Consider the following 15187-nt stretch of genomic DNA (forward strand, 5'->3'; position numbering starts at 1 on the left):
AAGGGGGGGGGGGGGGCTATTTCAAGACTAGGGTCTCTAAATTGAGTTTGCATGTTAGGGACCTTCAGGGGCCACCTCTATGGCAATGAGCTTTAGGGTACTGTCAGTTTTGCTCTGTGCTGTGGTGCCCAGAATATATACTTGTGCTTTCACAAAAATTTGTTTGCATTCAGACTGGCGGTAAAGTTGCGGTGCAGTTACCCCTTCCGCATGGTATAGAACCCTGCCTCGCAGGAGATGCTCAGTACCGCCTAGCGTCAGATCTGCAGACACTGCGGTGTGAGGGACTAAGCAGCTGGTGGGGTGCCTGTTATACACAGCTGGCCACTTACCTTCTCTGAACCCCAATTTCTCTGAAACAGAGGGATGTTGGCAACTGGAAATGAAAGAGCCAGTAGGAAACCCCTTTTGCCCCCCCCCCATTAAAATGTTATACCCATCATATCATGCTACCCTATCACACAAAGCTATCTCCTTACTCTTTTTTAGTGAAAGTTAGTGAAAGTGGAGGACTTTTATGGCTAACTCCCCCTAAAATTTCATCAGTACGGCACATCACAAGATACAAAAACTATACCTGTCATACCGTGCTACCCTTTCACACATAGCTGGCCACTTACCTTCTGAGAACCCCAATTTCTCTTTAACAGTAGAGAAAGGGAAATGTAGGATAAGGGGGGGGGGGGCTCTTGTGGCTACCCCCCCACCTACAACTAAATGTCCAAATCTTCTGCATGGGGAGCTGTAAGTATAATAAAATGTAGGATAAGCGGGGACTAGTTGTGGCTAACTCCCCCTTAAATTGTATTGCTGCAGCTCCATCACAAAATTAGGAAAACTATAGCTATTATACCATGCTACCCTATAAAACATATCTGGCCACTAACCTTCTGTGAACCCTAATTTCTCAGGAGATGTGGGGACCTGAAGGTGTAGTAGTAAAGTCATGTACCCCTTGGCTATCTGTCACATGGATTGCATTTTTCTGGAAGTATCCATTGCAGAGATTTGGAGGTACATAGAAGGTTAGCAGCCCCCTATAGCTGACAGGACGCATTTTATGGTGTAGTTTCTGCTCCTTGGTACAGGAATGGTGAGCAGGGAGCAATATATGACCGGCCAGCATTGTATGATAGATTTAGTTTTGTATCTTTCATTAATAAAATGAGCATCAAATGGTGAGTGCAGAATATCTGAAGTTGTAATTTCCTTTATTTGGTGCATGTAGGTTACAGTAACTAAAACATTTCAATTAAATTTCATTCAAATTCAAACTATTCTAGCTTTATACATACATCTTTAATGTTTGTTTGCATTGTGGCCCCTCGAGTTTCATCCCCATGTCAACAGCCCCCAGGTGAAAAAAGGTTGCGCGCCAACCCCCCATAGAGAGGAAAAAAGTCTTACCTCCTCCATATTTCAAGCTGTGTAAACCTGCAATATTTTCCATCTTTTGGTCTTGCGTTTAGATACACATTAGTAAATTATTGTCATTCGCAAAAACTATCATGGCTATCTGCACAGCCGTAACTCTCATGTTTTGAAATTTCAGTCTGCCTAGAAGTCATATTGAAACACAAACTAGAGACATGTATAAAGAGCGTCGCACTGACTTAATCCACCTAAAATTCCCGGACAAAAAATGTAACCAGCACTGCACATGTCTAATAAACACAAGCGCAAAACAGAGTCGTCTGCTAACATGACAAAGCATTTTAAACATTCCGCCAGGAACCAAGATGGCGCTGTAGACGAAATGAGTTAGTGGCCGCAGCTGGTTAGCTGAGGGGGCGGGACTACCGGTGAAGCTAGGAGTGTATGGTTCCTTAGCAGTAGTTTGATAAGTGTGTATCATTGTTGAGTACGGATGGCGGACAAAGCTGCCGGAGGGGAAGATCCCCGGCGCGGAAATAACGTTGGGGCGGAAGGTGGTGCTGGTTATGGATCCTCCGGTGACAATGGCCGCAGGGAGGCTAGCGGTACAGGTAAGAGGCAGTGTTACATTATGAGGGTTGTTGGTCTCAGGCGGGACGTGGTAACGCCCGTGTCTTGTTACCTGTCTCTGTGGAAACTTGAGCTTAATAAACTACCTGGTAGATCATTAGTTGTTTTTTTCTGTTTTAATATAAAATATTACAGTCTGGATTGTGTTGGCCTACCTTTGCTTTATTTTATCTTTCAGGACTAAATATCTTTAAAGGCTCAACTCCAGATGGAATATTTTATAGTAGTTTCAAAATATGTTCTTTGAGACCTTTTAATTGTGGACACAGTGATGAATATGTTTTGATTTTTTTCTGTGTAGCATGGAAGGGTTAGAATCTTATTTGTTTGTAATAACCCCCCCCCCCCCCCCCATTAGGCAGGGTCAGGCCCTGCCAGGCCAGCTGCTTGGTTACTAAACAAATAGTCCTAAAAAAAGAAAAAAGTTTGTGCAGATTAGACAATGGGCAACTGTGAGCCATACTGTAATATCCCCATTAATTTGCTAAGGCTGCCACAGGTAGAACCTACTTGTTGCATCTCCCCTGAGGGGAAGGCTCACCTGCCACAAGGAAGCGGTAACTGACCACAGCCTCATTTTCGCTTGGAACACTTAAAACGGACCTAAAACAAAAAAAACACCCTAAGGTAGCACTAGTTGACAAGAGGCATGCAATGTCACTTCCTGGCGGCTTTTTGAATAAGGTCTGTGTGTGATATCATTGCACACCGCGCAAGCTGCCGAGAATAATTTGTGTGCAGGAGTTACATTACTCAATCAGTAAGGATGATCCCTGTCTTCTGAAGATAGTGCTTTCCTAGGACAGGTCTTGGACCTGTCATCATTGCAGGGTGACTCAGGGTAAGTATGTGCCATAATCAGCAAGAATGCTGTGCATACTTGGTGGTTATGGCAGAAGCTCACCACCCACCAATTAGTTTTTGGTTCCACTTTAGGCACCCCTTGGGGGGAGGGGGCAGCAAAAGAAAGTATGTGTAGTAATCCTTAGGGCAGGTTCAGACCTGTCGCTAGATCTGCTTGTACACTGGCACTGCAATGCTGCTTTTTACATTTTTTAATTTGACAGATGTTGTCCGTGTGCGGTACTATACAGTTTACTGCAGCCCCCATTCATTCTCTATTGCACTTCTGCAGAAAAAAAGTGACATGTAGCATCTTTCCTGAGACAGCAGTTTGCTGGCATGAGGCATGCAACCCCATGGTCATTGTGAACATAGCCCTAAAGTGGAACTCTAAATCCAATAATCTTTCTTGCTACTGCAGCTGTCCTGGTCACACCAAATTTTTGCTAACATTGTCTAAAAGAATTTTCTTGGTAGAAAAGACTTCAAGCCGCTGTAAACAAAAACAAAAATCACCCACATTTACTTCGACAGATCCGTCGATTCCTTCAGAGGTTTCCTGGATCAATTCCTGCACCGCTCAGATATCCACCTTCGTCCCAGCGCAGTGAAAGCATCAGGTGCCACCATTTTCTTTCTTGTCTTTCAGCTTCTACCTACGCCTCACAATCTCGCACTGCACAGGTGTGGGACTGGGTGAGGTAGCCTGTTGTAAATGGGGGGAAGAAAGAGTGCTGATATCACTGTGCATGTGTGAGATCAGCATTTTTTTTCCTCATTGAAGAAAAAATCGCCACACCGATAAAGAGAGAAGGGGAGGGCCTCACTTTTTTTTTGTGTTAACCCCCCCTCCAAAAAAAAAAATAATAATTCTTACCTTGCCTCAAAAGAGTTGTTTATACCTTTAGGTCCATTCTTGCTATGCAGTGGCATACTTTGGAGCCAGTTGCTGGTCTTTCTTAGGTACACTTGTGCAAAGTTTATATTATCAATGGCCACAACAAAATAGGTTTGAAAAAAAAATGGTGATGGAGATGTAGGTGCTAAAAGAAGGGCAAATTGTGTGGTAGGTTTGCCAGAATGTTTAAATATGTTGTGCATATGCCATGTATATTATGATAAATGTTCCTACTGTTTCACATGCTACAGTTTAGTTTTTCATGACTTTTGCAGTACATAAACATTACATTGAGTAGTTCGTCCACTAACAGTAGTCATAATGACTATTATTTGAAGCTAGATGTTGGTGCCATTTTAAAGTGACAATTTTGAGGGGTTAACAAAAAGTACACGGGCAGTTCCCTGAAAAAAATTGCAGCTTTATAAATACCCATCCTTTGGCCTATTGGTTATTACTTCACTCTGTAGCAGAGCCCCCAGTTTTGAGGAGAAAGGTAACAGGAACAAGGTGAAGTAAAAAATTCTGGTTTGAGAGTCGTGATGTGGCAAATCCAACATCATTAGGTTGTTAGATTTGGTTACCGTATATGCCCGAGTATAAGCTGACTTTTCAGCACCCAAAATGTGTATGGGTCCCTCCGGAAAATCACCTGATCCGGCAGCCATGTCCAGTGGTTTCCGTCCCCTGATGACAGTCATTAGGCTGCGGGGGAAAGATGGTGGGGTTGTGCCAGAGTTACACGGCGGCTACACGTAACTCCGGTACCAAATTCAAAAGTACACAAAACATAAGAAAAACCCACTTACTATGTTCCGTTGGCATCCCCCGGCGTCCTGCTGGTCCCCCCAGCTCCTCCGGACACGTCTTCTTTCTTCTGTCCTCAGCCGCCGAATGCAGATACGATCTTCAGGGTTTCCCAGTGACGTCGGTGCGAGCAGTTCAAATAATTTTGTACTGGATTCAACACAAAATAGCTGTATTGAGTCTAGTACAAAGAAACCTTTGTATAATATATATATATATATATATATATATATATATATATATATATATATATATATATATATATATAAATTAAACTTGCTACTGTACAGTTATATTACATGCTTACTTAACAGATTTTTGTGTTTTTTTTTTAACGTTTATAAATACATTTATTAGGTTAATTTATTATTGGACATATTTTGGCGAGTTATGCCTCAGAATTTTAGGCTTACAATGTAAAATAAATTTCCATGCAAAAAAATCTAATGCTTTTTGCATGGAAATACGGAGAGAATTGGAACACTAGGGAGCTACAATGGCTGAATGCAGTACCGCTTTCAGCCACTTTTTCTGGACAGAATCATACCACCAGGCAGGTTAAAGAGAATTTAGTGGTTAAGTACGGTAAGTAGTATACATACCTAACCACTAATTTCTCATTATGGTATTTGTTTACTGTATTATGGCTGTAATGGCTGTATTATGCAATTTTTTTGGTACTTATTTTGAATATTGAAACTTGTCATTAGCTGCAGCATTTCCCACCCTCGACTTATACTCGAGTCAATCAACTTTTCCTGTTTTCCAAGGTAAAAATAGGTACCTCGGCAATACTCGAGTATACAAGGGGGTGCTGAGAAGTTCTTGGCTTTGCTCCCTTCCAGATGAAATGGAAAAATGAGTGTGGGGGGCATATGACTAAGCCTAATACCTGATAGCCTAATATCTTAGTATGTAACTGTGCAAATATCAGAACCTTGCGATTCTTAAAAATGTTTTTTTTTTTAATTTTTTTTTTTTAATTTAGATATAATAGATAAAAGATATTAGACTTAAATTGATGAGTGTATTTATCTGGTGAAAAACTCATACATATAGGCCTTAAACATAGCCCAATTGCCAACCCTAAGAATAATCAAAATGATCCAATAAAATAGAAAGTAGGGTTTTTTAGGCAAATAGTTTCAATTGTATTTTTTGTAAAAATCAGATTGTAACATAATTCATAAACTTCAAATAAATTTGGTATGACTTGGGTCCTGGTCAATACCAACTTGGCCCTAAATTCAACTTCTAATCACACAAATCCTTAGTACTTATGTTGCATACGTAGGTCATATACCCAAAGCGTTTCGCCCCGTCTGGGCTTCTTCAGGAGTATTATACGTATTACAGTAGTGTACAGACGTTCATTTGCCATATCTAATATATATAACAAATAAATGCATTTAGTTAGTACAGGTAATGGTAGTATTGACAAATATCATCAAGTAGTATATAGGTAATATATGAAGGGGTACAAATCACAAAACAAAGTATTGGTAACTAGTAATTCCAAAATAGGTGTATATATAACTAAATAACCATAGTCCATGTGACAGGTATTACCCAGAAAATGCAATCTATATAGATAAGGTAGCTAATGATGATGCATAGCAACCCAATATAGGGTTAATTGATACGTCTTCATATTAATCATATCTTATTAATAATTATTTATTGGGACCTTAGAAACATCTCTTAATGGTTATCTTAATATGGTATAGTGAATTACATAAGAGTTTAGTAATATAAATGAAAAACAAGGAAAGGAAAACAAAGTATTCACTTACATAATAATTGGTAAGAAGTACAAGTGTGATTTTGGACCAAAGCCAGATAAGTATTTGAAAAGTCCTGTATGCAAACAGGGTTTTTTTTTCAAACCTCAATATAGGGAGTAAAAATCTTTGTGGGTATTACCTGAGTAGAAATCCTTTTCTGGAGAGAAAAACGGCAGCTGTGTGTCAGTGTGGCAGCGCGAGTATGTCCAATAGGACGGACTCATACAGGGATTTACTAGGTGGGCAAAACTAACATAAGTATCACCCTGCCAGCAATGGGTGCATCAGTAAATAAACTGATTTCCGGCCCCGCAAGTCGAGAACTGCATATACTGCAATAGGAGGATAATATGAATAAGGAAGAGGAAATTAGATTAGAGTTCATGTTGCACCAGGATATTACATATATAATAGTCGTTACACAGATTATATAGTGGTATTGTACAGTTGTAAATACAGACACCAAAACCATATTAATACGTTCTATATACAATAATTTTTCAATCCTTAATAGAATTCTCTAGTGCATAGCCACCATATCACCAATTTAGACATTAAACGGGATCCCACCCCAAGGAACGTATCCTTGTGGGAAATGTGGACAATGTAATTGGATCTTAAAGAATTCCAGCTTAGAACTTCCTAATGGTTCAATACTTAAACCTAATTACTATGTAGACTGTTCATCATCAGGAATCATTTACATTATTTTATGTTCATGTGGTCAGTTCTACGTAGGTAAAACAAAAAGATCTTTAAAAAAACGTATCTACGAACACGTGTATTCCATCAAAAATGGTAAATTGGTTACGCCAATCAGTTTCCATTTTGGGACGACACACAATTTTGACACAAATTGTATTAAATTTGCAGTATTGGAAAGAATTAATCCCAGTCCAAGAGGTGGAGATTTCGATAAAATTCTCCTACAATATGAAACAGAATGGATATTTACACTCAAAGCAAACCATTTTCAAGGTTTAAACGAAATTTTTAGTTTCAAACTATTTTTGCATACTTGATAAGTTCCTCCTGTTTCTCTCTCTCTCTCTCTCTCTTTTATACAAGGAAGACTATTCCCAATTAAATCTCTATATTATTCACCAGATTGGAATCTGTAAGGTGTAACTGGCCAATAATAATTTATTGGCTTAATTATGTATACCACACTGTTATAGTTTTGGTGTCTGTATTTACAACTGTACAATACCACTATATAATCTGTGTAACAGCTATTATATATGTAATATCCTGGTGCAGCATGAACTCTAGTATCCCTCTGACAGGTATTTCCTCTTCCTTCTCGACTTGTGGTGACGGGAGCATCAGTTTATTTACTGATGCACCCATTGCTGGCAGGGTGATCCTTATGTTAGTTTTGCCCACCTAGTAAATCCCTGTATGAGTCTGTCCTATTGGACGTACTCTTGCTGCCCCCTTTAATGCTTTATGTATGTCGGGCAGGCAGTGAGCTAACCCACATACGACACACCCCCTAGTCCCTGTCATCAGAGAGGCGGATCCGAGGGATTCCTCTGCTCTGATGAAGAGACCTGACACGCCCTGACTTACGTCAGCTGCGTGCACCAGGCTATGGTTTTCAGAGTCCCGCCCTCCATACCTTGCATGGAGGACGCCTCCGGGACTCTCCTTTGCCATTCATAAACAACACAGCGTGGTCACACAGACCGCTCTGCTGTTTTTCTCTGCGGTCTCTCCGGAAAAGGATTTCTACTCGGGTAATACCCACAAAAGTTTTTACTCCCTAAAAATGGAACTTTACTTTATGACATATATATTTGTCTATACATAATATTACACACTCATACAATCCTACTTATTTATAATAGGCCACCTTCCATGAGACCCTCTAAACGATTTCTATATTGAAGTTTGAAAAAAATACCCCTGTTTGCATACAGGACTTTTCAAATACTTATCTGGCTTTGGTCCAAAATCACAACTGTTCTTCTTACCAATTATTATGTAAGTAAATACTTTGTTTTCATTTCCTTGTTTTTCCTTTATTTTACTTCACTCTTATGTAATTCACTATACCATAGTAAGATAACCATTAAGATATGTTTCTAAGGTCCCAATAAATAATTAGTAATAAGATATGATTAATATGAAGATGTATCAATTAACCTTATATTGGGTTGCTATGTATTATCATTAGCTACCTTATCTATATAGATTGCATTTTCTGGGTAATACCTGTCACATGGACTATGGTTATTTAGTTATATATACACCTATTTTGGAATTACTAGTTACCAATACCTTATATGTTTATGATATGTACCCCTTGATATATTACCTATATACTACTTGATGATATTTGTCAATACTACCATTACCTGTACTAACTAAATGCATTTATTTGTTATATATAATATGGCAAATGAACTTCTGTACACTACTGTCATACATATAATACTCCTGAAGAAGCCCAGATGGGGCGAAACGTGTCGGGTATAGGACCTACGTATACGACATAAGTACTAAGGATTTGTGTGATTAGAAGTTGAATGTCTAGTGCCCCTTTAGGGCCAAGTTGGTATTGACCAAGACCCAAGTCATAGGTCATACCAAATTGTTTGAATTTTTAGAATTATGTTACAATCTGATTTTTACCAAAAATACAATTGAAACTATTTGCCTAAAAAACCCTACTTTCTATTTTATTGGTTCATTTTAGGATATTAGGCTGTCATATGCCTCCACACTCATTTTTCATCTGGAAGGGGGCAAAGCCAGGCACCCCCTCGTATACGGTATATTCTTTTTCAGATACTAAAATAGTTATCCTAAGGTAGTTTTTATTTTCTTGTAAAGCGTTTGGGAAGAGGGAGGGGTTTAACAGAACTATTGGCTGTTGTACAAGGATTTTTTTTTTTAAATGTTAATACAAAGTAGGTATTCCCCCTTAAAGATATTCAGTAGTCTAGTAATTCACTTTTTTGCAACTGTTAAAAAAAAAAAAAAACCAAAAAAAAAAACCTTTTGTCTGTCTTAAGGAACTGTTCTTATTTTAAACAGAGTGCTGCTAGTTTCTTTCATCACATGTACAGAAGATAGAAAAAAGAAAGTTTACAGCCAAACTTTACCTAATTATGCACAGGAACATGTGCATTATATCTGCATTGTCACAGGCTTTTCTGTTTATCTTGGGCATATTTATCAAACATTTATTGGTGGTAATCAAATACTGCCAATAAAAAGCAACGACTTGGAAGATTCCCACAAAGGATTATTTGTATTTCAATATTTTTATTAGGTTTTTGACAGAAACAAAAACACAGTTTAGTGCATTCCGCTCATATGCGAGCTTACAAGCATCTTAACATGGGAAAATAAACAGTACAAATACAAGGAAGTGTTTCAGGGAATGTGTGTTTAAGGCAATTTTTAACTACAAGGAAAGCTGCACCTTCCTATTGGCTTTATAGAGGTCTCACAAGCTAATAGCCAATAGAGAGCCCAAAGTTTACCTTTATTATTAAATTGAATTTATAAAGCACCAACATAATTCACAGCGCTGTACACTAAATACAAAGAAATGCAGATGCCTTATGTTCTTGTGCTCAGATTTTGTACTAGCAAGATAAACTTTTCTATTATTTCTTTTTTACTGTGTATTAATAGCCCCATTTTCCATCGAGGTAAATAGGATATACTTGATAGCTTCTCAAGGCTTCCATCCAACTCAAAAGAGTATTCATGGGTGAGAGATATAAAAGATTTGGCCTTTGCAGAGTATTATTTAGCAATCCTGTTTGCCTGGCTGTTGCGCTAACCTACTGACTTAACAAAGAACTAGTACACGGAACAGAAAATGGTGTTCGTTTAAAGTCTGAATTCTTATTCTGGGTCAGTGACTCAGTGTCAAGGCATCACAACTCAGAAACTGGAATTTTTCAAATAGGTCAGGAATGAGTTGTAATTACTGTATTCTCTTCTCTTCTGGTCATTAGCCTTTTTAATTTTAAATAAAAGGGGGAATGCAGGATGATGCTGACAATATCATGTGTCTGATCACTGAGTTCTTGTTGTTTTAACTGAAAAGGAATTGTGCCGAAGGAGAAAAAAGACTGGATCGTTTGGTATATGTGTCTGTCATCCGTTGGGTTATTGCTTGAACTGTATCCCAAAAAATACCTAAAAGGGGGCATTCCCAATAAATATGTAGTGGGGAACCCACTGCTGCCAAACTTCTCCGAAACTTGTCCGACTCCTTTTAAAAATACTGATGTAGTTTATCTGGGGTGGGATTACAAACGAGAGTAATTTATAGCTGAATTCCTGATATCTGCTACTAATAGAGGCTTTGTGAGTCCAAAATACAATCTTCTCTCTGTGGGGCAATGGGAATTTCACTCCAAGGTCTGCATCCCAGTTTGTAAAAAAGGAAGGAGGTGAACTCAATAGTGTGTCCTGGAGTGCATTGTATATCAGTGAAAGAACATGTCTCCTGTCCCCTCACCAAGCTTCTCAAATGGGGTAAGTGATCTTTGATATATAGCTCCTGGATGTAATGATCAGAGAAAATGGTGGAGTTGCATGGATCTCCATGGGTCCAAACCTAGAGGTGGGAAACTCAGATCTTACCTGCCTAGCCAGCCACCTGATTCAAAAAAATGTGAAGCTCTCCAAATATTGAACGAAATTAGTTGAAGAAAGACAGGATCCTCCACCCTGTTGGGGGAAAGAAGGATTGCCCAAAATTTAAAATAAAGGTGAGGGTGATGGGGGGGGGGGGGAAACATATAATTTTCCTAAAAATCTATGACAGATGTCCCATGTGCAGCCTATTGTGGGGTGCTGTTTCACACTCGAATTTGGTAGCTAGAAAGCCAAGGGATAATGTGTAGAGAAAATGGGCAAATTGTCTGTTTCAGCTCCACCCATATTTTAAATTGTCTGTGTCTACACCAGTCCACCACTCTGGATAGATGTGCAGAGATATAGTGTTGAAATAGATTAGGTAATCCCAATCCTCCCGCCAGTCTAGGCCGCATCAAAAGTGACCTGTTAAGTCTTGGAGATCTATTGTGCCATATAAACTTAAAGATACTAGCTGACAGGCATCTAAAAAAAGAGCCATGGATATGAATCGGTAGTGTTTGTAACAGATAGAAAGCATGGGAGAACATTCATCTTGATATGCTTATTCTACCTAGCCAGGAGAAATTAGCTCTATCACATCTAGACAGATCAGAATTTAACTTGCCTAGTAGAGGCAGAAAATTCAGAGTGACAATCTTAGATAAAGCTCTAGGTATTTTATTGCCCAGGTAAGTAATATATTCTGGCTCCCATTTGAAACTAAAGGAGTGTTTCATCCTAGAAAACCTTGCCGGTGTAAGAGAAATGTTAAGAGCAGCCATATGGATATGTTCATTTTAAAATTTTATATCTCACTATAGATCTCCAATTCATTCATTATGTTCGGTAGAGAAACTGAGGCATTCGTGATTGCATATAATAAATCATCGGCATAAGCCGCAATTTTTTGTTTTCAGTTACCCATTTCCAGCCCCTCAATGTCTGGATTGCAACGTATCTTCCGTAATAAAGGTCCCAGAGACAAAATTAAAATCAAAGGGGAGAGAGGGCAGCCCTGTCTCGTGTTGTTCGAAATGGGAAACTGGTTGGAGTGGTTCACCCTAACCGTCGCTGTGGGGCAAGAATAAACAGATCTCATCCAAGAGAGCATATGCGGATCTAGGCCAATATGAGCTAGGATCTGTATCATAAAGGTCCAATCTACACGATCGAAAACTTTTCCAGCATCAGTGGAAAGTAGTATGAAGGGTATGTTTTTATCTTTTGGCATAATGCAATCCAATTAAGAACCCTGGTCGTATTATCCCTCGCCTCTCTGGAAGGCATGAACCCTACCTGATCATAATGTATTAGTTTATGGAGAACTTTAAGCAATCTTGAAGCAAGGACCTTAGTGAAAAGCTTTAAATCTTGATTGAGCAAAGTTACAGTATAGGCCGGTAGCTTGAGCACGAGGAGGGATCTTTGCCCTCTTTTGGGAGAGCAGTAATTATCGTCCTGAGAGCATCTTATTTCCACGTGCCAAGGAGGTAAAAGTCTCTATGAAACGCGGCTCCAATTTATCTATAAATGTTTTGTAATAGGCCATATGGGCCTGGCGCTTCACCTAATGAAGTGGATTTATTGGGCTGTTTCAATTCTTCCAGGGAAATAGGAGCTTACAAAAGATCTCTGCTTTCAGAAGTTAGGCATTTCCGAGTCCTCTAAATATTCCCTGATTGCTGATGTACAATGCCCAGGAGACGCCGAAGGTGATTGCTTGGGGACGTATTATTTTTTTTTTTTTTTTAAAGTTCAGAAATCATAATTCGTTTTTCAAAATTAATAGGTAATTTATTTGGTAATTGATAAATAATATATATATTATTAACCCCCCTTGAGGTAATCCCTAGTGTAACTCGGGGTGGATTTTACATGCAAAAAGCAGTAATCCTGAGTCACGCTAATTAATTAGGAAAAAAAAAACCCCACTTACCTTGCTCTGTCGCTGTCCCCCGGCGTCCTGCTGGTCCCTGCAGGTCCTGGGGACATGTCCTGCTCTTCCGATCTCCAGCCGCAAAGTGCAGAAACAAGATCTACGGGATTTCCCAGTGACGTTGGTGCGGGCGAGAGGATCGGTGGAAAATTCAAAAAATGCTGTATTGGATTCAATACAAGATGGCTGTATTGAGTCCAATACAAAGAAATATTCATATAATAATTATATTATATATGCTACTATACAGTTACATTACATGTTTAAATATTTTTTTTAACAGATTTTTGTGTTTTGTTATTTAAAGTTTATTATTAAATTTATTTAATATCAGTGAAATATGCCTAAGAATTAGAGCCTACAATGAAAAATAAATTTCCATGCAAAAAATTGTACTGCTTTTTGCATGGAAATTTGGACAGAATTAGACTGCTAGGGAGGTTAATATAAAGTTACATAAATTAATATACAGCCTACATAATTATGTATAGCAAATGTTTACACACAAGTATCTAAATCAAATATTACATTGTGGGATTAAATCTTAAGAAACTTACATTTCAATGTGTAACGGTAGATTTTTTTTTTTTTTTATTGATGGGCCGCGTTCCTTATGTTCGGACGATGCCTTATTGATGAAATTTTAGGGGGTGTCCCCCACAGATGTCCCTCACTTGCACCTCTAGTTTTGTTCATCTGTACCCCACTGTTCCTGAGAAATTAGGGTTCAGGTGCTAGAAGCCTCCAACAATGTGTAACGGGGTAAATTTTTTTGAATGGGCAGGGTTCTTTATATTCTGACGATAGCCTAACAATAAAATTTTAGGGGGTGTAAGTCACTGCTGTCCCCCACTTGCACCTTCATTACACTTTTGTGCAACTCCCGTTCCAGTGAAATTGGGGTTCAATGTAGGGAAGGGGACATGGTAGTGTAGTATGACAGTTCTAGTTTTGTGACAGGTAGGTAAAAATTTAGAGATTGCACCTCCTTGCTATGTAACTGGCCCCGAGGGTCCATAATGTGTATGCTTAATTTCAGTCTTCTAGACACACTTACTTTTAAAACAGCAACCCTGATCTTCACAATTTTCACTAGTTTTTATAAATATGACCCTCCTATTTTGAAAATTTTTAGAGGTGGGGAGATGAAAATTGGTGTACAATGTTACTATACAGCTAGCTATGAGGGTCTCCTGTGTACCCTGAAAATTTCAGGTCGGTACGACATACTGTTTAAGAGATATGGAGGTTTGTACAGGGAGAGATGTAAGGCTGCAGAACATGACATGCTTCATTTATACACACAAACAGCTGTAAAACTTTCCTGACGATGACGCCATTGTACACTCCCATTTGTACACGCCCCCTGGTAGATTTATTTCACGGGTTAGGACACCGGAAGGGGAATCCCCCTCTTCTGCAGTGTCTAGGGGAGGAGGGGGAACTCCTGTCGGCTGAAGGGAGCCACAACAAGAAGGGTGAAGAGCTGCGGGTTGCCAACCCCTGGCCTAGGCGATGAAGAATGAATGGGAGCATGCAAAGCCTCCTGGAATACCTACTTTTTGCGCAAAGAGAAAAATTTGCTGATCTCACGCGCATGCACAGGGAGATCGGCAATCTTTTTTTTATTTTCATCCTACGTCACCCAATCTCGGGCTTGGGTCGGGTGACGTAGCATGAAGAGCAGAAAGAGAAGATGGCAGTATGTCTCCGGGACGGCACAGGACCAGATGCAGGACACCCCCAAGCGATCAGCGTGTTCTCCAGGATTGAAGGTAAATGTTTGTTTTTTTCACTTGAGTTTAATTCCTCTTTAAGGCTTTTTATTTGTAACTGTACATACTTCTTTCTTGTTTTTCTATGGAATTGCTTTCTGGAAATGCAGCTCAGTATTTGACCTTGTTTATTAGTTTACCAAAGAAGGTGTCTCATCTGTGGCTTAATTTCCTTATCACCCTTAGTAGTCTTTAAAGTTCTGTTTCCTGTTATAAAACCATAACAAAATAAAAGGATTATTTTAATTACCAACACAGTAACATGTTCCCTAAAATACTTTTCTGCAACCTTGGAATTTTCTGTAGCAGAGTTTTTCCTGTCTGCTTTGGAATGCACATCATAAATTTGCGTTTAGTAAAACAGCGTCAGTGGTTGGAAAGCGTTTGATTTACAAGAAACACTCTTTGTACTCTTTTGCTTTCTCTTTTAATATTATTATTATTATTATTATTATACAGGATTTATATAGCGCCAACATATTACGCAGCACTGTACATTAAATAGGGATTGCAAATGACAGACTAATACAGA

At 38.9% G+C, this 15187-nt stretch overlaps 1 protein-coding gene across 1 annotated transcript in view; it reads left to right on the top strand.

Moving 5' to 3' along the window:
* Positions 1–1778: 1778 nt before the first annotated feature.
* Positions 1779–15187, top strand: part of LOC140341316 (apoptosis regulator BAX-like) — a gene marked incomplete in the record, with an annotated part of 48469 nt that continues 35060 nt past the window's right edge. The window contains 1 exon segment of the mRNA XM_072426968.1: positions 1779–1985. Within this exon segment, the coding sequence (XP_072283069.1) occupies positions 1868–1985 (118 nt within the window).

The sequence above is a fragment of the Pyxicephalus adspersus genome, chromosome 11, assembly GCF_032062135.1.
Source record: "Pyxicephalus adspersus chromosome 11, UCB_Pads_2.0, whole genome shotgun sequence".
Taxonomy (NCBI): Eukaryota; Metazoa; Chordata; class Amphibia; order Anura; family Pyxicephalidae; genus Pyxicephalus; species Pyxicephalus adspersus.